Source organism: Haliaeetus albicilla, chromosome 10 (assembly GCF_947461875.1).
Source record: "Haliaeetus albicilla chromosome 10, bHalAlb1.1, whole genome shotgun sequence".
NCBI lineage: Eukaryota > Metazoa > Chordata > Aves > Accipitriformes > Accipitridae > Haliaeetus > Haliaeetus albicilla.
This window is the reverse complement of record NC_091492.1, coordinates 42343941-42366376: the sequence shown is the minus strand read 5'-3', so window position 1 is coordinate 42366376 and position 22436 is coordinate 42343941. Positions and strand designations below refer to the sequence as shown.

At 42.1% G+C, this 22436-nt stretch overlaps 1 protein-coding gene across 1 annotated transcript in view; it reads right to left on the bottom strand.

The window, feature by feature from the left end:
* Positions 1 to 2986: 2986 nt before the first annotated feature.
* The window catches only part of FBXW8 (F-box and WD repeat domain containing 8), a 53155-nt gene continuing 33705 nt past the window's right edge, over positions 2987 to 22436 (bottom strand). Inside the window, exons 6-11 of the mRNA XM_069795324.1 lie at positions 22043 to 22239; positions 20312 to 20521; positions 10238 to 10365; positions 6445 to 6618; positions 4587 to 4703; positions 2987 to 3875 (exon numbers count right to left, since the gene is read on the bottom strand). Coding sequence (XP_069651425.1) covers positions 3731 to 3875; positions 4587 to 4703; positions 6445 to 6618; positions 10238 to 10365; positions 20312 to 20521; positions 22043 to 22239 — 971 coding nt within the window. The 3' untranslated portion in view covers positions 2987 to 3730. The remainder of the gene's footprint in view (positions 3876 to 4586; positions 4704 to 6444; positions 6619 to 10237; positions 10366 to 20311; positions 20522 to 22042; positions 22240 to 22436) is intronic.

Sequence of the window (22436 nt, the reverse complement as noted above, 5' to 3'; positions counted from 1 at the left end):
TTTTGCACCACCACAGCTCATCAATACCACATGCTCACACCTCCCCAACAGCAACCAGGACAGGGAATGACAGAGGTACCTTCTTCTCTGGACAGGGACACGAAAGCAGAGCGGAGAGCAGGAAAAGCAGCAGGGTGGGAGGGGAAGGTGCTGCTCTGCAAAGCCGAACTGCAGGGCAGGGGGGTCAGAGACTCCCCTAGTCCCTCTCTGCACAAAGAGCACCCGCTGTTCCTCCTCCCACCGCTCCTCAGCATCAAGTGAGGGATGGCAGCCCCACAAAATGCTGGAATCGCTCTTCCCCCACCACCAGGGTGGTCGAGGACACAAAACAGAGGCAAAAGGCACATTCTTAGGGCCTTTGCTGCTGGCTTGGACCCAAAATATGTGGAGGGAAAGCTGGGTTTTTTCCAGCACAGCACTACAGCTGAGTGTGTCCTACCACGTCCTTTGCATTAAGACTGTTTTACTATGCACCACCCATTGCTTTTGCCTGAAGTCAGAGCTCCAGAGCCTGGTAGCAGCTGGAGGCTGCTATACAGAGACAGCCACCCCCTTTGATCATATATTCTCTTTGGAGAACAGCAGGGAAGAAATTTATATCCAGGGATCCTTCTCATGAAGACAATGGATACCTCTTTTTTTGCTAACGATCACTGTCATCAAGAGCAGAAACCAGAAGTTGTTCTTGAGCCTCTTCACCCCAAACTACCACCTCCTTTGATGCATTCTGATTCTTTAGCTCTCCCCAACTATGCAGCCCATCTGACAGTCGCCAGCTGGGTCACAGTGCGAGCCTTTGCCTTCAGTTTAACCTCTGCCTGGTCAATCCACAACACTGCTCCAACACGTCCTGACTGCAGCTCCTCAACTCGAAGCCCTGCCGTCAGCTCCAGGCACCACCCAACACAGAAGAGATGCCCCCTTGCTGAGAGATAACCTTTGCCTGTGGGATACAACAGGGGTCTGCTGAGACAAGAGTCCACCTTTACCCCTACCTACCTCAAACTGGTAGCACTAACAAGTCCTAGGGAGTCCCCAGATGGGAAATCCAAAGGTGGGATCTGTCTCTGGTAAAGACTGGATGGCAACTCCATTCTTGCTCTTGAAGTTGTTAGGGAAGAGGCTCCATTTAAATGTCACCTAACCCTGGCAAAGATACAAACACCCACGATTGCATTTGCTGCACTCCAACACAGTATTAATGAATACCCAGTGAAGTAGGACAACATCTCTTTTCAGAAACAAAAATTAAACTCCCAACATGGATACTCTCCAACAGCCTAAGTACCCTCATTTGCATTATGAATGCTAGTTAAATACATACACAATCTTCTGCTGTGGTACAACCTTCCTAAATGAATTCCAGCGACAGGAAAAACAGACCAAAAGGACCACCCTCCAACCCACCCAGAGGAGCTGCATCCAGACTGTGAGCCAACAAAATGGTGGCTGCGGGGACAGAGAATTTCTTTCACCACTGGAGGTGATGCAAGCCTTCCAGTATCCGGATGGGGTGACGTTTGGTCCCCGATGAACTGATGACTTGTCTTCTCTGCATAAAAAAAAGCAAACACCTCTACAAATGCAGGTGCTGCAAAGCATGTTTTCTACCAGCTCAGTGACTACCACAGGTCAAGGAGCAATACGGAGGCAGCCTTGCCACAGGCAGTGCAGAAGTAGAGGGGAAGCACAGGGGAAAAGGGCTCAACACACACGGGCACAAGACAAACTTATCTGCTACTTGCAGCAGGGAGATGAAGGAAGAACAAAGCTGTCCTGAGATAATGAGGCAAGATAAGGAGACTCAAAGTCGGAACAAGCCAAGGGTGTATTAAGTGAGACGGGGCAGCAGGTCACAGCACGGAGGGGAAGAGAACAATGAAGCAGAAGCGCTCTCTGTTCAGCCACATCAGAAGACACAGGGCTGGAGCAACCCACAAAATCATTTGTGCTATCGAAACTATTATTTATTTGACAGGTTTCAGCTGAGCTCTTGTCCAAACTATGTATCCATGACACTTCTTGCTCTTCCAGGAATGAAGTGAGCTGGCTTTCCAGAAGGGCAGAGGAAGAAAAAAGAAAAAAAAAAAAAAGACCAAAGCTTTATGAAAGATAAAATCTATTGGTCAGACAAAATTACTTTGCCCCTTGCACTTCTTGTATCAGTCCATCATGAGGAAAAAGCTCGTTAAAAACCAAACACGCACATGAAGGGCTGGCCTAGGGGTCATGGAAAACCACCCTAAGCCAAAGACAATGAAAAGCTGTGAAACACATCTCTCTCCAGGCAGGAGAAGGGCAGCACGAAGCTCTCCAGGAGCTGCCTCAGCAACTGGTTAAGGTTTGAAGTGACAGTCCAGCCAGCCCCTCTCCTGCAGGTTTGGGCACCTTTCTTGCATCCCACCCCACCACTGTACTTCTAAATTGATTCCATTTAGCCAGCAAAAAGGTGTTAAGTTAAAACTTAACCTCACTTTAACCTTGATTTACATGGCTTTGGCTTGCACCAGTAAGTTTACAAGGGCAAATCACAACCATAAAATATAAAACAGTAAACCAGTATAACATACCCATGAAGGACTCAAGCTCTTGTTCACCAAACTGGTTCTACCTATGTCAGTGCAACTTGGATTTAAGATAAAGCCTTACTCCTGATTTTCACCTGAGGTTCTACACCACATCCTTCAGCCTGGACGCTTCTCCACAGCATTACTGTGAACTACCCATGCAGAGGGATTGGGGCCAGTTCATCTCTTCTGCGTCATTAAATCAACATGATTAATTCCCAGCTCGGAAGTGAGGGCAGTGTCAGAAACACAAGTCCCAGGCATCTGGGGAAAACCTCCAGGTGCTGTGGAAGGGCACGATCCAGCAAAGAACATACCTGACAACTAACCTGAGACACAACAGCCTTTTGTTTCCGTGCACAGGGGTTAGCTCACCCTAAAAGACTTAGGGCCAAACCCCCCACAAACACACGTACATATACAATTAGAAAACATTTAATCCAGAATTTTAGAGACTTAAAAAAATAATTTATTTTAAAATAATTTTGATGCATGTGGCCTGCTGAGTTTCCAAGCATCCAGCCTGGCCAAGGCCAACCTTCCCCCCCTCTCCCCATCATACTCCCCTCTCCCAACCACCATAACCTTTTGTGCACAGTTCTGTTCCTAGACACATTCCGATGCACTCCAAGGAAAAGAAGAATGAGCAGCTTATTACAAGGAAAGAAATTTCAAACATGTGGCTCTGCCAGATGCTTTTTCCAAGTCCTTGGTGGGGTTTTTTTTTCCCCTCTCAGGACAGGCATGAACTCCTCAGTGTGCTCCCAGCCTCCCACCACTTCAGCAGTTTGCCACTTGGGGCTCTCGCTTCCTGACCACGTCCTCTGCCAAGATGGGATCAGCAGCATTTTTCCCACAAGCAGCATGAAGGAACATTTTTGTTTACACCGAAGCATACTGTTCCCCTTCAGTCTTCAGTCTCTCCATTCCACCATAGTGGACCTTTGAACATTTGCGCAGCAACATATTTTAGTGATATGCTCGAAGGCAGCCACACTCTGTTCTGGTTCATATCCCCAAGTTTTCGGCAAATGCTCAGCCCATTTGATGTGCCTGCAGCCAACGCCATCTTTTTGGCGCTTGTCCCATGTGGATCTCCTTTTTGCCTTTGGCCATGTACTTGGCAGAGGGCTGGACCACAGAAGCCAAGTAAAGTGAATTACCTAAATGTTATCATAGGGAACTGCAAGGCCAATGTTGTAGTTGTAACCAGTCACTTCATCGTAGGAAGAGCGGCAAATAGGAAGGATGCTTTCTACAGCCAACTGGTCCACTGAGAACTCGTAGGCATAAATGATTCCTCGATGCCTGTACCAAATACAACCAGGACACACCATTTTACCTTAATTATGTACTTGAACAGGGGAAACAAAGTTAGAGATTGCCATAAAGGATCAAAATTCGATGCTTCAGGAGCTGAATATAAAAACACATCCCTTCTGCACGAGGGCTGTCTGTGCAGTTCTACCAGAGAAAACTCCCTCCTGCCTCCTTCCAGGGACCCCACCAAGCCCTGGAAACGATCGGTGAATCATTCACTTCAGCACTGCAGAGACATGACTGTCATCTGCTGAAACATTTCTCATCTATTCAGGAAGGGGGAAGATAAGTACATTTTAGTTTGATAGTTCAATTAGACATGCTAACAGCCATCTGAGATGCAAATACCAAAACCTGGAGTTTAAATATCAGTACTTTTCCTTTAGGAGGAGATATCATTACTAATATTTAAAACAAGGAAAGTGCTGCATTCCCTGTCTGGTGTCAGTGGCCTTTACATTCCCCTGCTGAAAAAGAAATGCATTTTTTTTGCACTCAGAAGTAAATAAAGAGCCAATTCATCAATGGTTTTGAAAGCCTTATGTTTAAACTTTTTTAAATTTTATTTTTTAGATGCTACACCTTCTCTATTATTGCTCTGGATCATGACTCAGGTGCCTCGTGTGCCATTTTAAAATATATAACAAAGCAGATCTTTGCAGTGCCAGAAATCCTACCCTTCAGAGCTGGCTTACTCACTTGCGGTGCGCAGTAAGGTCATCATCCGTGATGCTGGCGCCTCGGGGAGTTTTCTCATCAGGGATGTTTGCAGTGATGAGGCTATGAGAATTAAACCATACATGGCGGACTGGATGTCTGAAAAATAACCCACAGCACTGGGTGAGATGCCACCTGCATTAGACTCCTAAAATCCAAGTGCAGTAAAGGAATTGCTCTGGATTAAACAAGAATTAATTTAAATCAGCGCCCTCTCTACGGCCAGAGGCTGGGAACCCACACCTTTGGCTCTTCTCCTCCTGTCTGGAGCAGATAAACACAGCTTTTATCCCCATCTAGTGGGCTGTTACCAGAACACACGTGGAGGCCAGAAAATATTTTAGACCCTTGGCAGCACACAGGCTGCAAAGGATCCAGGCTGCCCGCTTGCTTTGCTGCTTTAAGGACTGCAGCAGCACACTCCTGGGAAGAGCAGGATGCTTCCCAAAATGAAGGATGGAGACACCCAGGACCCCCACACCCTCAAGCACTGAGCTATGGCTGATTTAGCAATACACTATACGGCACAAGCTAAGAGGTCCGGTCTTCATTCCTTTTCCTCTCACTGGTGAATAAACTAACCCTGAACCATTGTAACAGCATCTACTGTTCAAGTAGGAGTAACTTATCTTCTCCGATTAAGATGGCTTATCTCCACGACCCTAATGTGTCTCCTGTCATCTCCCTTAGCTTCTGCCCTTGCTTTCCACTCATGGCACTGGGCTGTAGGCATGGATAACAACACACATGCCTTTTTGATTGAAGTGATCCCTTCTTATTGCTATATAGATTAAACAGTATTTTACATGTTTAATCTAATGGTTTCACTTTTAGTACACCCCCAAAGCTCAGATCTGCACTGCCTGCCCTCCTTCTTGGCATGCTCATTAGTGTTGCTCCAGGAGACAATCAATGCAATATCGTCCTTAATGCATCAGCCGCATCACAATGGGCTGTATAATTCACAGGGTCAGAAGAGAAGGAGATACCTGCTATTAATCAATGACAACTCCAACTTGAACTTCTCTGACTGTAAATACCTCATCTACCTCCTCTTTGGGGAAGATGCATTAGGGAAAAAAAAAAATAAAATCAGGATTTATCTGTTCATTTTATTAAGGGGATCACTCAGACTTACAAGGGGCTAAATCCTTGAGGTCTTCATTCAGACAAAGCTACACCCTGGGAATTGTGCCTTGATCAGGAAATCATAACTTGGCTGTAGCAACTAACAGTCTTCTGTCAACTCCAGGATACTGATCTCTGCTTGTACTTTCAGTACTGTACTTCTTGTGTTTTCAGTACAAACTGGTATTTTAATATTTAAATGAGTTTAAATACCAGCCTGGTTTTGATGGTTACTGCTAAGGGAATGCGTGAATGAGGTGAACAGAAACACAGGTATTGTGTAAGAATATAGTGGATAGAGACAGCCAGGATCAGTCACTCTGAAGACAACAGCCAGGAGTCCAGCATTTTAAATCCAAGGTTCAGTAAAGTAAATACTGGCTGGGGATGGGGCAGGGAGAAGACACTAACTGAACTTCACAGAAAATCCAGGGGAAACAATTTCCATGCTCCCTTATGCCAACTGAAGCACTCTTTAACTAACGAGCAAAAAGCCTACGACAGCTAAAGGGCACACACAGAACCAGGCACAAGACTCCAGGTGGGGAGGCAATCTGTTCCCAAATCACATGAAAAACTAAACAGAACTCTCAGAAGCTTTAGACATGGACATATTATCATTTTGGTCCTGGATCATCCCATTCCCACGTTCCTCCTGTCAGCCAGATTCAATGAACACCCTTGCAATAGGACCCCACACAGACAAAATTACCTGGCATGCATTTCCCAGAGTTTGGTGCCCATCCGTTGGTCCCACACACAGACCAAGCCCTCTTCTCCTCCACTGACGATCTTCCAGTCATCCATCTGAACCGCAGACACTCCTAACTGGTGGGCATAGAGGGAGCACAAAGATTCGCTTTTGCGGAGATCGAATACCCTGACCCTAAACAAAAGCAAATAAAGCACAGAGGTAAGAAAAGCTGTGGCTCTGCAGCCTGTGGGTTCTGAGAGTGCAAGTACTTTGGGGTTTACGAAAACACATCTGGGATAGCAGTAGTCCTACAGCCGCTACAGGGCCAGAAACCTAATACGGTTGACACTTTTCACCACTGAATTTTCACCATGACTTCTGTTATCAAAGATATTTTGAGGCAGACTTCTCCCACCATACAGGACCTCTCTGTCTCTTTACAAGCCCCACGTGATACAAAAATGTAAGTGAAATTTGGAGAAAGCTCCTCTGTTTGTGCCTCCCAAAATGTTAGCAACGCCGTGGGGCATAAAGCACCATGTTTTGGGTATACTGCTAACACATCCTACCCCTTGGTACCTAACCCATGTCCACTATGGCCAAGAGGTAATATTATTACAAGGATCAAGGAAAAGACTATTATTACAAAGATTTAGGAAGACACTAAATGTGGGGCAGTTCAAAAGTCATGTGAATTACAGGTTTATATGCTTGAGTCAACCACCAATACTAAAACAAAGCTATCCACAAGCACCCAGCAATCAGTACCTCTTCTGATTTCAAAAATGCAACTACTGACTGTGGGTAGCTTTTAGGTACATCTGGTTTTCAGAAATTATTGATCGCTCAGACAAGGCATTTTGAAGAGAAACGTATCGAACACTTGGCTAGAAGCAGAACTGTAGAAAAAGAGCTTAGCATTTCAACCACTGCAACACGTCCACAAAACCAGTTAAAGCTAATGGTGTTAAGTTTTAAACCCAGCACTTATCACAAAGGAGTATGTTTTTTGATCCATATGTACTGAGATTAAGAGATAAAGCAAGTACATATGCAAATAAAAAAAAAGATGCAGCAAGTGAAAACAGAAGTAAAGTGGAAATACTGATCTCAGATTTGAAAAGAAGCCAGAGAAAGTTCCTCCCAGCTGATGGCTATCAAGAATGAAACCATCAGGTACATATTAATTCCAGAAAAGGCCAAAACACACTTGTTCCAACACATTAACTTTACTTTATTCCATACCCCTGCTACGATCCTAATGGTGTTGCAAGTCTTTCCTTTTCCTTTCTCAAATGCAGACTGCATCATACAATTTTACAAACACATTTCAGCAACCGAAATAAAAGGCAAGAGAACAGTCCAAAACTCCAACAGAGCAACATCCATCAGACATGTAGAAAAACATGCTGGAACAGAGCAAGGAGCATGCTTTGTGTGGCTCTGCAGCCACCCTTAGGAAAATCCCATCACAACAGCTGCTGATGGTGAAAAGGACTTCTTGCTTTCTCCAGCTCCAGCAGAGAGAAGCTTTGGCTACATATTAGAGCTGTGCTTTGGGTAAGGATGGGGTATTTTGGAAGTGTTCACACCCAGCGCTCGCCCTGTCTTGCTGCATGTGTTCTGCATGGCAATCAAAGCTTCTTCTGTTTGGTAAGCACAGTTGGAAATGAAGATCTGATTGTGTCCTGGTTATTTCATTAGCAAGGGCCCAGGTTTCAGGCAGGTGTCCATTCTGGCACACCCTTGGAAGAATTAGAGGCACACTTGAGTTGTTTAGATATGCTTTACAAAAAAAAAAAAAAAAAAAAGCATTTTGCAAATCTAATGTGATGCTCTAATGCAGACCTGGCATGGCCTGCCATCTCCTGCTTCAACAGCTGGGCTCAGTGGGAGCACATCAGATTCATCCGAGTTCAACGGAGCCAGAAGGAACGTGTTCTCATGACCAGGCTTTGACTATCCTGCTAGACTACTTTAGAAGTAAGCTCACTTGCCTGTAGGAGAGCATGGAATACACGTTTTGATCCATACCTTTCAGAGATCGTATACACCAGGCTTGCTATATGTTTGCTTTTCCAATGCTGTTCACCATCTTAGGTTCCACCAAGAAAAAGGGTGCTGTTGTGCAGTGCAGCAGCACATACTCCCTGTTATCAGATCTCCTGCCAGCGTGAAGCACAGCTAGGTAATCAAATAAATCAGCAATGCTTCAGGAGTATTTTCTGATGGAAAGACCGATTTTATAGGTCCTACCAAAAACATTTCACAAGTGTCACTTTTCAGAATCATGGCTTTGAATGAAAGAATACCATATACTCGTAAAATTGTGAAATTGCTGCATTTAATTCAAGCAGTAAGTTTTCCCACTGGCCATCAGCAGTGTGAAATCCCATGGCAAGATCCCCATTTAGTACACTTGCTCTGTAATAGGGCTGTGGAGGTTCAAGTCACATTCCACCTGTGGATGCCCAGCACCTATTAATGCCCTTCATGCAGCACCACATGAAGAACTGACCTCTGAAATACACATGGTCTTGCCTCCTGGATGCCAAACTTATTTGCTGAACTATTGATTCCTAACTTTTTGCTACTTTAGTGATGGCCAAACCCCTTGAACTCAGTCAATGCTTGAGCTGAAAAACTGAAAAGCTTTCTGGAGGGGAAAGGGTGCAGACATTTACTCTAGCATAAAGGGAGTAAATTTAAAACCTCACTTAAGGAATATCAACTTTATCTACTCTCCCATCACTGTGCAAGAGATCAAAATTGGAGGTAGTTTTACTGGGGTGCTTTGGAAAATCAATTATCTGCTTTTAGATGGTAAAAAACTCCCAAGGATTCAATTACATGTGTCAAACTTCTGATATTTCCTTTATCCTCTTTGCTGAGAAAGTGTGAGGTTTGCTTGCACTGCCTATTCACTGAGAAAGAAAAAAAAACCTGTTTGACAAAATAATCATTTTTGCAAGCTGCTGTACTGGCGGGACAGAGGTCTGGGATTTGGCAAAGGGAAGTATCCGCCTTACAATCTGATACCCACCACCACACCAGACCACCACCTGCAGCCTGATGCCCAGTGCAGAAAGGAGGAGGGAAGGAACAGGGAGCCATTAGAGACTGGCTCCTCGCCATCCCACATCTCCTTTGGTGCACTGGATCAGACCCCACAAATAACTAGCCAAAAAAAGAAAATCTAAAAATTGGACTCAAAGGGTCTTTTTAAGCACTTTAATCCTTTTGCACTGTTCCCAGCGCGTCCATTCCTGGCACCAGATATTGTGCTGGGAAAATCCTACTCCCCAAGCCAAGGAGTTAAAGAGAAAGCTGCTAATCAGCTAAATAGAAGCTGGAATCTGTTCATATGAAAGTCTCTTTTTTTTTTGTCACCTGAGGGACATCACAGTGTTCCGAAATACACTCTTGACATCATTTGGCAGACGGACCCATCTCATCCTACATGATTCATCCCTTAGGTTATTTTTTTAATATCAGAAAGTGAGCTTTTAAATGCCAAACTAATTTTGCGGGTGGTGGTGGGGAAGTGGAAGATATTCCAAGTGGTCTCGCTGGGCTGTACACCAACTGCGTCCACCAAATGGCTTAAAAAGAAAGTCTTCCCATGGAGCTTTCTGAAACAAAGCAAACTGGTAGCCACATCCAACTCTTACCTAATATTTTGTTCCTGAAGTTCACGCAGGCTGCATTTGAAACATTAGAAGAGAAACAAATTCTAGCAGGTCCAGATGTAGGACAGCAGGACAGGAAGTAAGCTAATTTGAGATGGGTTACAGCTCTTGGTAGCACCTACCTTCTGTCTTTATTGCCTGTAACAAGCATGTTTGGAGGACTGTTCTGGAGGTTGACACAAGTAAAGTCACCTATCGAGTTGCCCATCTTCTTCAGACACTGACTTGTTTCCAGATTGTAAAGAAGAATCTGGCAGAAAGAGAACAAACACCAGCTAAATGTAGCCTGAGCACAACAACTACATTTTGCTGCAGCATAAAGTAGAGCAGAGTTATTACCCTCAGAGGTGGTTTGCAGGACTCGTTTCTCAATATGCTAATACATAGCCAAGATACAGATCTACCCCTATTAAGAAGGGCAATAACACCCTCAGAAATGAGGAAATCAAGTTTCATAATGGAATCCATCAAGAAGCAGGGATGCAAGGCTCTTGCCAACCAGTATCAGATAGATATAGCTCTCAGGCAGGCAAAGCAAGCCATACAGATTTTCTCCAGGTCACATTTTTAAGGCTTACATGGAAAAGCAAATAGTTTCTTCATCAATTTTAATATTTGGAAGACTAGTAAAAGTAAACAGAATCAACATTTAGAAGGTTTAGACAGATGGACTGGGCAAGAAACATTCAATCAAATACAGCAAAAAATGAAGAGCAGAACTGAACACCGACTCAGCGCTGACAGGCCCTGCTGACAGCTTTTGTACAGATCCTGCGGCAGAAGCAGATTAAGAGAAATATTACATCTGAAGTGGCAGTTCAGATGGGAAAGGAATAAAAACAGCTCTGATTTTAAGCAACATCCAAGATGATTCGACTAGAGACTGGAAGAGAGGTACGAGTTGTTTCCCGTCTGTTCACCCACCTCTCCTTTGCACAGCAATCAGTTTAATCATGTTCACTGTCTTTCCTGTGTGGGCAGATGAGATTTATCTGTTTGGGCCTTTCAATTTAGGAGAGCAAGTATTTTTAGAAACAGAAAAATGTACTGGTCAAAGCCCAGTGGAGCTCAGCACAGTACCTGGTCTAACATAACTTCATAAACATTATTAAATTTCATGGTGATGCTCCTTCAGTTTAAAAGAAACCTATGACTATGAAAAGAGTGACAGTAGTTAAAACATCAGAAAAAACTTATGGCTTCCATGGCAACATCAGCATGGCTATGTCAACGTCACATCAATATTCTTAGCTTCTACCCTTCTGATTATGTCCACATGCAGCTTAATAAATATTACACTATCTGTACATATTATTTCAACATTTCCCAGAACAGCGATAGTGATGCTGCCTGGCCTTTTACTTCTTATCTGTGCAATTTTAGTAAGCATCTCAAAGGTCAAATTGAGAGCAGGAGGGGATCATTTTGTGATGGATGCCTCTAGGCAACAAAACTGAAGCTTTAAAAATTTCTAGGAATACTGCAATGAAAGGCAGAGAATTTGTAGGTTTCCTCCACCTGCCGTTTCTCCCAACTAAAGGGCAGGCATGGTTTTATTCAGATATGTTATCAGTTCCCTATTAGAATCAACACATTAATACCCGACTTCCTCAGTTGCTTATAATATTTGTAATCTCCCAAATAGTTCCCTTTCCCAGCCTTGTCTTTGTGAAGCTATCTGCCTCAAATACCAGTCTTTAGCATGTAATTTTTCATCTTTAAGACTTAAGGTACTTTGCACAGTTTTCAGTGCAAAGGAAATCAGTATCTGTGCCTGGCAACCAAATTTCTCCTTGGAAAGTTTTGAACAAAAGACAAAGTCAATAAATGGCTGAATTCAATTTATGAACAATAAATGATCAGGTCAACAGCAACATATTCCAGCTCCCAGTTGAGCCTCTCAACAAGCCCTTCCCAGATGTACGTTAAAACTCTGGAGAGGAGAGGGCCAAATGCTGCTTTCTCAAAAGTCCCCTGGGGCTAATACTTAAAATGAACATCCATAAACTATTAATTTATCTAAATGACCATAGCTCCCATCTATCCTATAAACATATGATACACACTTGAAAAATTCAGTTATGCCCATGAAAGACTATAATGAAAAATTACTTCCACACAGCATTTAAAGATTCCCTTGTTTTACATCAGAACAAGCATTACATATTCTCCTGCTTGTAGTCTCACTTTTAGAGCTGTGGCAAACCTCATATCTAGGTAGCACCAGCTGAAAAATTGTTTATTTCTCCTCACATAACTTGTAGATGGTCACCAAGTTAATGTGTTTGCATCTAAGAAAGAAAATCTGTAAAAAAATAAAGGTTTAGATCCACAAAACTGGAAGAAAAGCCTTTGTCTTTTCATCTTCTCCCACTCCGTCCAATTCCTTCTCTTCTCACGTCAGTCTCCATTCTTTTAGAGATCGTTGGGTTGCGTTTTTTTAAGATTTTATAATGCACGTATGTATTTCCAGCCAATTAGCCCTATCATTGGAAGAAAGAGTCTCTTTGTGATTTTCGGTATCCAGGTTTTACCTATCTTTAAATTCAACTTCTGTCTTGAGCAATATTATGGTCTGCAAATGAATTTTAAAACCTTATCCTGACATACTGATAGGTAAAGAAACAAAAAGAACTCAGAATGCTTTTTTTGAGTCTGAATAATAATTTCTTTAAGTCAGGGTTTTTAAAAGCATACTGATGACAATTTTGAAGTTGCTGGAACACTTCTGATGAGCTCTCCTATGAAATCCCAAGGCAACAAGGGTTTTCTTTACAAAGGCCAAGGAGAAAAAGAATGAGAATACCTGGTCAATAGGGACTTGAAATAAGGGCCTGTATGTTAAAGGGCAGATAAAGCCTAAGATCTTTAGGAGGTTTATAATCCTGTAATGCACGCTGCAAAGGGATTACCCTTTTAAAGATATTTATAATCCTATAATGGACACCCAAGACCAGTGACCTAATAGGTACCGAACTGAAGGTAAGTGAACCAAGAGCATTTGGGTGTGAAATGAAGTACCCTGGGATAACACACTAACGAGCATCCCTTCCCCCAGTGGGACTTTGGGGACACAAGGGAGGAAAAGCATTAAATACTCTGTGCAGATGTACCAGGATCTAACACACAAAATAAAAAGTGTTACCTATTAACATTGTTCAAATGAAAAAGTCTTAAGTTATTGGATAAGAGCCAAGCAATCTCCCAGAATGCTTAATAATTCAACAAGCCAGAAATAGCCAGAGTACCTTTACCATTATGTTTAGTTAAAGACCACAGAGATTAGAAAACACATTATCCATCTCAGAGGCGATTCTTTCCATGTTACAAGTCCCTTAACGACCTTTACCATCTCTCCCTCTCTCTCTCTCCCTCTTTTAATAAGGCTGAGCAAATGGGACTTCATTTTATCCGATTGCCACAGACTAGTGGTATTAATTATTCATGCTTATACTCTCTCTTTTGTTAAGGCAGTGCATTAGACTAATTTCCCTCTTTACTGTGAGAGTTGGGCACGTCTCAACCTGTGGCCACTGTTCTCGGATAGATGCACCGAGAAGCTGGCAAATTCATGAGACCAGGCAGAGGAAGAAAGGAAAAGTTACTGTACTTCATGAAACTGCAGAGCAGTGGGTACGGGGAACTCTCTTTAAATGCTGTCCAAGAACTCAAGAAAGACGACTAAATTAATTCACAAAGAATTAAAGTCTCTGCAGTCAGAATAGCTAAGCTGTGAGCTTTGTTACATCTTGCAGCTAAGTGAGGTCAAGCGTGGTCGATGTACTCTGGTTGAGATACTTCCAAGAAAAACCAAGGAACTGAAGGAAATGCTGTTGATGGAAGTCTTCCATGCATGTCCAATACCCCAGCAGGTGTTTTGGGATCCTGTGCTGTTGGAGATGTCTTTTTTGGATGGAACATTAAAAACAACAAATCCCCAAGCGCTTGTTATCAAAGAGCCTGTGGTACTTTCAACAAGAGCAGGGGTGTTCAACCCACTGTCCTGGCTGAAAGCCAGCGACAACTGCTTTGTGAAATAGCTCGTTTCCCTCTGCAATCACATTTCTGCTTCTTGTCAAAAGTTACCACATCGCGCAGCTAGCAAAAACTGAGCTGTCTCTCAGAACTGGGCAAAGCACTCCGTATATACAGTGTATTTAGTTCTTATTTAGATGAAGTATTGAACAGAGTATCATAAATACTAGCAAAATGTATACTGTAAAACCACACTCAAAACCTACATCCTCTTCCATTCTGAATAGCACACAGGACACATTAAAGAACCACTTTCTCAGAAAGAACTGTCTAGTTTAGAGGTTTCTAACTGTCATTTTAGAGACAGAGGATCAAAATAAAAAAAATCCAAGATGTTCAAAGAGGCAGAGGAACAAGCAGCAAGATTGGGAACAGAACCTGCATTTATTTTCAGATTATGTTTTTCCCCCTTTCCTTCTGCCCATCCTTCTGCCAACTAGAAAAAAAAACATTGTCTGAATACACACAAATATTGCCAACAAAAGAAAGGGTCATGAAATTTCAAGTCCATCATGAATAAAAAGGGATCTGGTTTTCGCTCAGGTCAAACCCATTCAATTCAAAGGGTATCTACAAAAGCGGTAAGGCTATTTCATATGCATTTGCAGCAGAAGTCATCAAATTAAGTACAACATATGGTACACACTGCTGCAAGTTTGAATTTTATTTCTAAAGGGATGTGGAAAAAGAATATTTTCAAAGTTTACAAGCCTCAGGGGCACAGTTTCCCAGTGCAAATGTATTGAATTGCCTTCTGTAAATATGGCACATAACACTGCAACAACAACAACAAAATTTGACTATTAACAAATGCAAGGTCAGCATATTGATACTTGTACACAGAGATAAGTGTTCTGGCTCCATAAATTTAAAGATGAGCTAAGATTTAAAAGGAGCAGCTGAGGGAGACAGACAGACAATCAGAGAGAAAGAAAAAGAGTAAATCATACACAAAACAGCCAGTAAAAAAAAAAATAAAAAAGCAGTTAATATACATGAATAATGGATGTTTGATTTAAAAGCAGTTTACTCCAATATGATGTAATTTTTGACAATCAGCCAGAGAGACTATTTTGCAAGTTCTTGCCAGATACAAGTCATTGTGTAAAGCTGGTAACACAACCGTTCCTCCGAGCATGTGGAAAATTGACTTTCATGCCATCCTAAAGGTGACTTTACGCTGGCAAATGAGAACTCTTATTTTGCATGCGCTGAGCTGCACCAAGCAGCCTCAAGCAATGTTTCAAGATCCACACAGAGGACTGCAAAAATAACAGAGTCTAAACAGCTTGCAGCAAATCCAGCAGCAAAAAAAGCCAGCCACGCACACTACCCAATCCTCCAAATACCTACACCTGCCGTGAAAGTTACACATAAAGCTAGAGACAAGTGTAGTTTGGTTTTTCCTTTTAAGTTTTCATCTGACTGCAGTTAAAAAGTAAGACTCCAAGCTGGTAGCAAGAAGGAGAGCCAAGCATTGTGCAGGCAGGCAGCGCACAAGCTTCAGCAACGAAATTCTGCCAACGCACCTGCAACCCTTGCCGTTCCAGCACTGGACACTGCCCCAGCTCGGGCTGCCAGCGGCCAGGACTCTGCCAGACTTGATGGGCTTGTGATGTGGACAGATGTCTGCTAGGAGCTGGAATGAGGTCACCAGACTCATTTGACTTGTGGCTGAAGACTGATGTAAGAGTTCAAGTACCCAGAGACGAAAGGACAGTATGTTTATCCACTGAACCACCCACTCACTAAAAAACAAGCCCTAGCCCAGAAACACATTTTCCCTAACCTAAGGATAGGACAGGGAAAAGGAAGCCAAGGTAATTCTTAAAAACATCAATGAATTCTCTTGGTTTCATAGATTATCACCTTGAATACTCATGGCACATCCTAGCAGCTGTATTTTCAAAACCTGAGACGCTTACCTAAGCAGCTGTGCCAAAGTTGAGGTATTCACGTTAATGTACAAATAGGAGAGGGAAAAAAAAAAAAAAGAATGTCATTAACATTAGCCAATACAAAAGGGATTTTTATTTTTTTTTTAACTTGCAAAGTTATTTCTGGTCATTTACAAACACAGAAAAAACCAAGATGGATGATTGTCACTTTTCAGCAAGAGGGATTAATCGATACATCATGCAAAATTTAGGCAAGGAAAACTTCTGGTCTCTCTGCTGGACTGTATTTCTTGCAATGCCTGACTTATAAAAAGTTACACAGTTCAGATCCTCAGAAAGAGTTCTGTCACTCCTACATGGTACCAAAGAGTTTATGAAGAAAAAGGTATTTAAAACACCTTTCACCTTCAAAGATCTGTAACACCCTACAGTCCTACAGCTCCGCAAAGCAAAACGTTCGTGCAAGTCCCATATGTTCAAATTCAGTACGACCTGCCCTTCTACTGGTATGAAGACAAGAGTTCATAAAGACCAGTTTATTGAAAGCTGGACTATTTATAAGGGCCACAGTGGTTAACAAAACTGAAAAAAACCCAAATTTTTTAAACAAGAAAAAAATCAAGATTAAAAAAAAAAACTGAAGTCTTTGGAACTCCACGAGAACTGGAGACACTATAACACCAGAAAAGACAATGCAAGCTTACCAGTTAGAGGAGGATTTTAGTTAAAATAAGGTGCAAGAAAAGTGTAACCTATGACCTAAATACATCATCCAAGAGAGACTGTAGAGTACGAAATTCAATTTAAAGGATTATTTAAAATTTGTTTTTCACTTACTATTAGTTCATAACATCCACTTCAAGTGGTTAATTCTACTGGATATGCTCACATTAGCAAGCAGTTGAAGAACTCTGTGGAAATATTAAATACAGGAGCAAAACTAGGCAGTATTTCAATTACTGATGAGAAGAGACAGGTGATGTTGAAACCCATTCATCAAGTACAAGCCAATCACCAGCTCAAAACAGATGAAAAAGTGACAGCATAACAAACAACTCCCAAGACATCTGATCTCAACATACCTAGCCTTCTGTTCCTAAGTTGGAGGCTCTAAAATCATTACTGTCCTCCCTTCACTCCTCTCTTCCCCATCTACCTGTTCTGAAATAAGGTTTGTTTGTGCGCAAAGCAACCAAACCCACAGACATACTCTGAACTGCGCCTTATAATGCATGTAACAGAGTTCTTCAGCCCCACGAGCTTGAAATAAAATTCTCTTACATGCTGTATGAAGTTTCTTGGGTGGAAAAAACCCCCAAATCCTCCCATGTTGATTATCTTCTATCACCAAGAACTGCTGAATATGTTAAAAAATTTCAACTACATTGTAAATACAGAAGAAAGTTGGGTTTGTTCCCCCCCCAAGAGAATAAAGCACCTATAAATTCCCAAGAAATAATCCACAATCAGAAGAGAGCTCACCTGAAGCTACAGTAGGAGACCAGACTTACTTGACAGCAGATGGTCCATTCAGGCAAGCTTATAAATATACCAACTATGAGAAAAGCTTCAGTGAGATCCTACAATCAGCAAGATAATTGCATCAGAAATCAGATGATGTTAATCCTGACAGTTATAGTGCTACCTGTTTAAGAGGTTTATATCCCTGTCAGGAAGAGGGCCAAAGCCAGCTCTAGTTTAAATCTGTGGATTTAATTTTACATGCAATGCTGAAACCCAAAATTCAAGCAGGTGAATGCCAAGACTTTGTGATGCTGCTGCAGCATCGAGATCACAGGGCACCAAACTGCACGACACAGGGTAATGTGTTATTCGCTAGACACCATCCTTCAAGGCATGTCCACTGGATGTCATGAGCACCACTTTAGGTTGAAAGGGAAAGCCAGGGTTAGGGTTTTCCCTGTGGTTCATAAGCTGATCTATATTATTAGCCATGTACGAGCCTAGATGGGAAGAGAGACCTCAGTATTTCAAGAATTTGGAATTTATGGAAAATAGTACATTCCATGTTGAGTTAATACAGCTGAAATAACCCTTACTTAAGAAATTTCTCTTAGCTTAACATAAAACAAAGAGCTCCAGGAGCACTAAACAGATGAACTTTCAAGAAACAGCATCATTAAGTCTGATGCCTAAATAAAGTGAAAGTTGAACTTCTCACAGATGAAGCATTTATATTCTCCTCTCTCTCCTGCATGCATGTCTGTCACCTAACAGTAGGCAAGTCTATGCCAGAGATTTGATGTTTTTCTCCTCTCTGACATAAAAGTTCCTACAAAATTTATGCCTCAGATCTCTACTTTGCTGTCAAACTTGGTTAAAATTAGACAATGATTAAAAAAAGAGAGAGGGAAAAAGATGGTTTCTCTAACTATATTTTCAGCAGAAAGCACGTTACTAGGCAGTAGCATTAGGATTGTGAGCTTACACTAAAGAAAAAAAATATCCCTCAGGAAAAACAAAGAAAACCCCAAACCTAGAAGAAACACAGCTTTCCCACTACAGCAACACAGCCAGAAGCAAACGGGGCTGGAATTCTTCATCATTACGTTTCTGAGACTGAAAGCTCTCCTAAAGACAGATTGTCAACTTGTGACCAGTGTAATCAGCCAATGCGAAGTCCCTTCACGTCTGCGCGAGGTGAATAATTATCATAATAGACATTAGTAATTAATTTCCGGCGTGATGTCAGCTGGTGCGGCAATGCCAAGCAAGCGTCCTTGTCAAACACACCCCAGCCGTCTGGACGACTTCAGTCCCATCTCCCTGATTAGGATGCGCGCTGATGCACTGCTTAATACAATCTGCCATCAAATGCCAAATAGTTCAGAACTAAATTAGGAAATATGTCCGGCTTTACAGAGTGACGCTCAGGGGTCTAAGTAGATTTCTCTATTCCTTTACGAGGCACAAAGGCGATCACCGATGTAATGCCCCCGAATGAGGCAATTTTACCTTCTAACCTCCCACCTCTGTAGGGAAAAGAATTGGATTAGGACAGCAAAGGAATTAATAAAGACAGCATGGCCTCGCAGCATCTCTCAACCCTAGAGGTATTTATGGTGGCCTCAGCATTTCCCTAGTGAACGTGAATTTTAAGGGGAAATTAGATGCAGCTGGACACATTTATTCCTAACACAGAGGTAGTCCTAAATGAAGCTTTCCTGTTCCCATCGCTTGCCAAAGAAAACACTGCATTTTTACACTACAGACCACAGCTCATCTGGGTGCTCACCTCCTGCTTCTTTCTCCACCTGCCTGAAGCACTCTCCTTCCCTCATTTCTGATAGCCCATCACATGCCTGAAGTATAACCACAAAAAATGGAATTAAATTAGGGAGTGGAAAAGTTAGGCAAGATGCTGGAAAGGGACACAAAGTCTTCTCAAAGCATCTGGAAACAGGTCTTTCCGCAGCTCGGTCCCTGCCCTGGCATGGGCTGTGTCTAGGAGCAGGCTGCTGCCACCAGCTACCTGGGATCTCAGGTAGGATTCTGAGCCCCCCCAAAATACAATTATTTACGCTACCTATTTGGGTCTGCAAGCCCGAAAGAGCCCCTCCTGCAAGCAGAGAAGTTTGAGAAGAGCTACATTCCTCAGCTATGAGTCTTCAGCAGGGTTACAAAACCAGTCTGGTTTTCATCTACCCTGCCACTGCTAAGATGTGCTGATAAAAGAAGCAGACTGTGTCACAGGGGGCTTCAAACCCATGATTATCATTTAGCTTCCTTTAATACAACAGTCACACCATCCCCACCAAACTGGAAGTAACTTAGTTCAAATACTCAAGTGCACAAAAAGAAGAAGCATCCTCCTAAGATTGCACATCTGAATGTACAAGGCTTGACAAGCTGCTCAGGATGCCCTCATCAGAAAGGCTGAAAGATGTTTTGGCTTTTTGGGGCAGGGGTTGTTTATTGGGGTTTTTAGTTTTTTCAGGGTTTTTTTGAGGCGAGTTCCCCCTAGAGGGCCACTGACGCAGCACACAGCTGAACGAGCTGGGATTCACTGAGGAGCAGAGAATGCAAAATATTTACAGTGAACCCAGTTAGCTGAACTATAATCCCTTACCTCAGCCCACTAGAAGAACACTAATAGAAGCATCAGATTGTTGCACTAAAAGAATATCTTACCTCCATTGTCAAAAGCTGACTAGCAGGAAAAGAAATGGTTAGTAGCATGAACTATTTTTTCCTTTGTTAATTATGAAGGTATAAAAATCTTACCAAAAAAAAATTAAATACCTGGTTGGGCTCATTCAATAACCAGCCAAAGGTTTTGACCCCAAAGGCTGCTTCATGAGCAGACACATCGAGACATGTGACAGGCTGACCATAGACAGAATGGAGAATTTTGCCAGGATCTTCTGTTTTCAGGAGATAGACAATGTCTTCTGCAGCTGCTACGGTCACTGGACTCCCCATAACATCTGGAACCAGATTAAGGAAGTTGACCTAAAAAGAGCAGACTTTTTATTTTTATTAGAGCCAAAAATTCTTTTACATCGCTACTGCCACAGGCTAAACTGAACACACTACTTGATGTGTGGTTATCAGCTATCTTGAATCATCCCAGTTATGGATTAATTTCAGACAAAGACCAAGTATCGATTTTATTTCTGGACTTTTGCAAGTTTAGCTCCTGTGATGAAGGCTAGCTCAGTCTTTAGAATGAGTTCATTTAAAAAACCTAATCAGAACACATTACAACAAAACACAACAAAATGTCCCATCAAAGAAAGGAGCAAGACTTAACGGACTCATTCAGATGAAGAGCAGAAAACCATAAGGTTAAAGCACACAAAGCAAGCACTGTGGCTAGAATGTGAATATAGTACTCCAGAAGAGGCAACACATTCATGCAACTAACATGGAATAGTTGACGCTTACCCTGCAATCATGTATATATACCCCAAATTAACAGAAAAGTCATCACATGACTCTAGGACAGCCCAAATATCAGCTCCCCTATCTTCTGTCACAAGACCAGAATGACGTTGCTCTTCCCATTTCAGTAAACAGTTAAGATGTGGCTGAAAAGTCTCACCACAGGAAGGGTTTAAACTCCTGAACAGTACAGCTATTTCTAACCCAAACTTAGAAGAGAGCATAGTGTCCTGAGTGTCCGTCTTTCACATGTGGCAAACTGACATTTCACAGCAAGCAAGATGCAAGAGTAAAATGGATCCAACTACAATGGAGCGCGTGGTAGTGTTTTAACATTTTTGCTGGGAAACCTCTTAAAATGTTTGGGGATTTTGTTTATTTAAGTACTTTAAGGCTGAGTTAGCTTTGAAAGAGGGGATTAATCAAGAGTGGGTTAAATCGCAACTTCATACCCATTAGCTGTGCAAAAGTCAGCTTCCTGCAATAGGAGAGAAGCTGCAAGACTCAATTTATTCCTATGCAATTCCTCCCCCTTTCAAAAAAATGTTTATACTCTGAGACATAATAAAGCTTCAGAGAATGGGACAGCTTTGAATTTTTAATTAAAATAGTCTCAAAACTTCAGTGACAGAAGGTGCAACCTAAAGAAGCTGCACAACTAGTTACAGCTTCACAAGTGATACTATTAGCTCGTCTGCAATATCCTGCCTCAGAATTAATCAGATAGCGTTGATCTGGAATGAGACCTTGAGTTTTAGCTCCAATTCTACGCGAGAAAACTGATTTACAAAATGAGCCAACTTAGTTTAGTGTTGACAAAAAAAGTAATTAAAAACAGCCAACCTCCTGCACCATATGGACTTCTATTCATTTTCACTTGTAGCTTAAGCCAGCATTTCACCCTTGCTCTTCAGTGATGAAAGGCTCATCCATTAACCTGCTTCAAAACCATAGCCTCTAGCTGCTAATGCTGTTATCTAGTTCAGGCAATGTTCTTGTAAGATTTTTCTAAGATCCCTCTCAACTATACCAAAAATAATTAGTGGATCAGGAGCTCCTGGAATGAAGCTGAGTAGCCTGGAGACTCACCAATTTCTGGATTTCAAATGTTGCCGTAGTTTGCCAGAATCCTCTGTCATTAGGGCTTTCCACTTTGACCTCAAAGCCAGATGCTGTTGCTACCGTTGCACCCTCTGAAGCAAGAGCTAAAGCCTGTATCCTCTGATTGTGCTGGTAACGATGGATTGGCTCCCGCCCAAACATCAGGTTCCAAACACTAACAATTCCTGTATAAAAAAAAAAATAATAAAGTAATCGCTATGCATTATCTTAGAATTTAATAAAACTTTAAAAGATCATTTAAAGATGTAAGCTTAAAAGCATTGTAATGGAGAAAGTTAATACACAGAAAAAAGACTGCAGGACAGCAAACCAGAACTTCAGGATGCTGCATAGCACCACACAACAGGTTCAGAGGAAACTT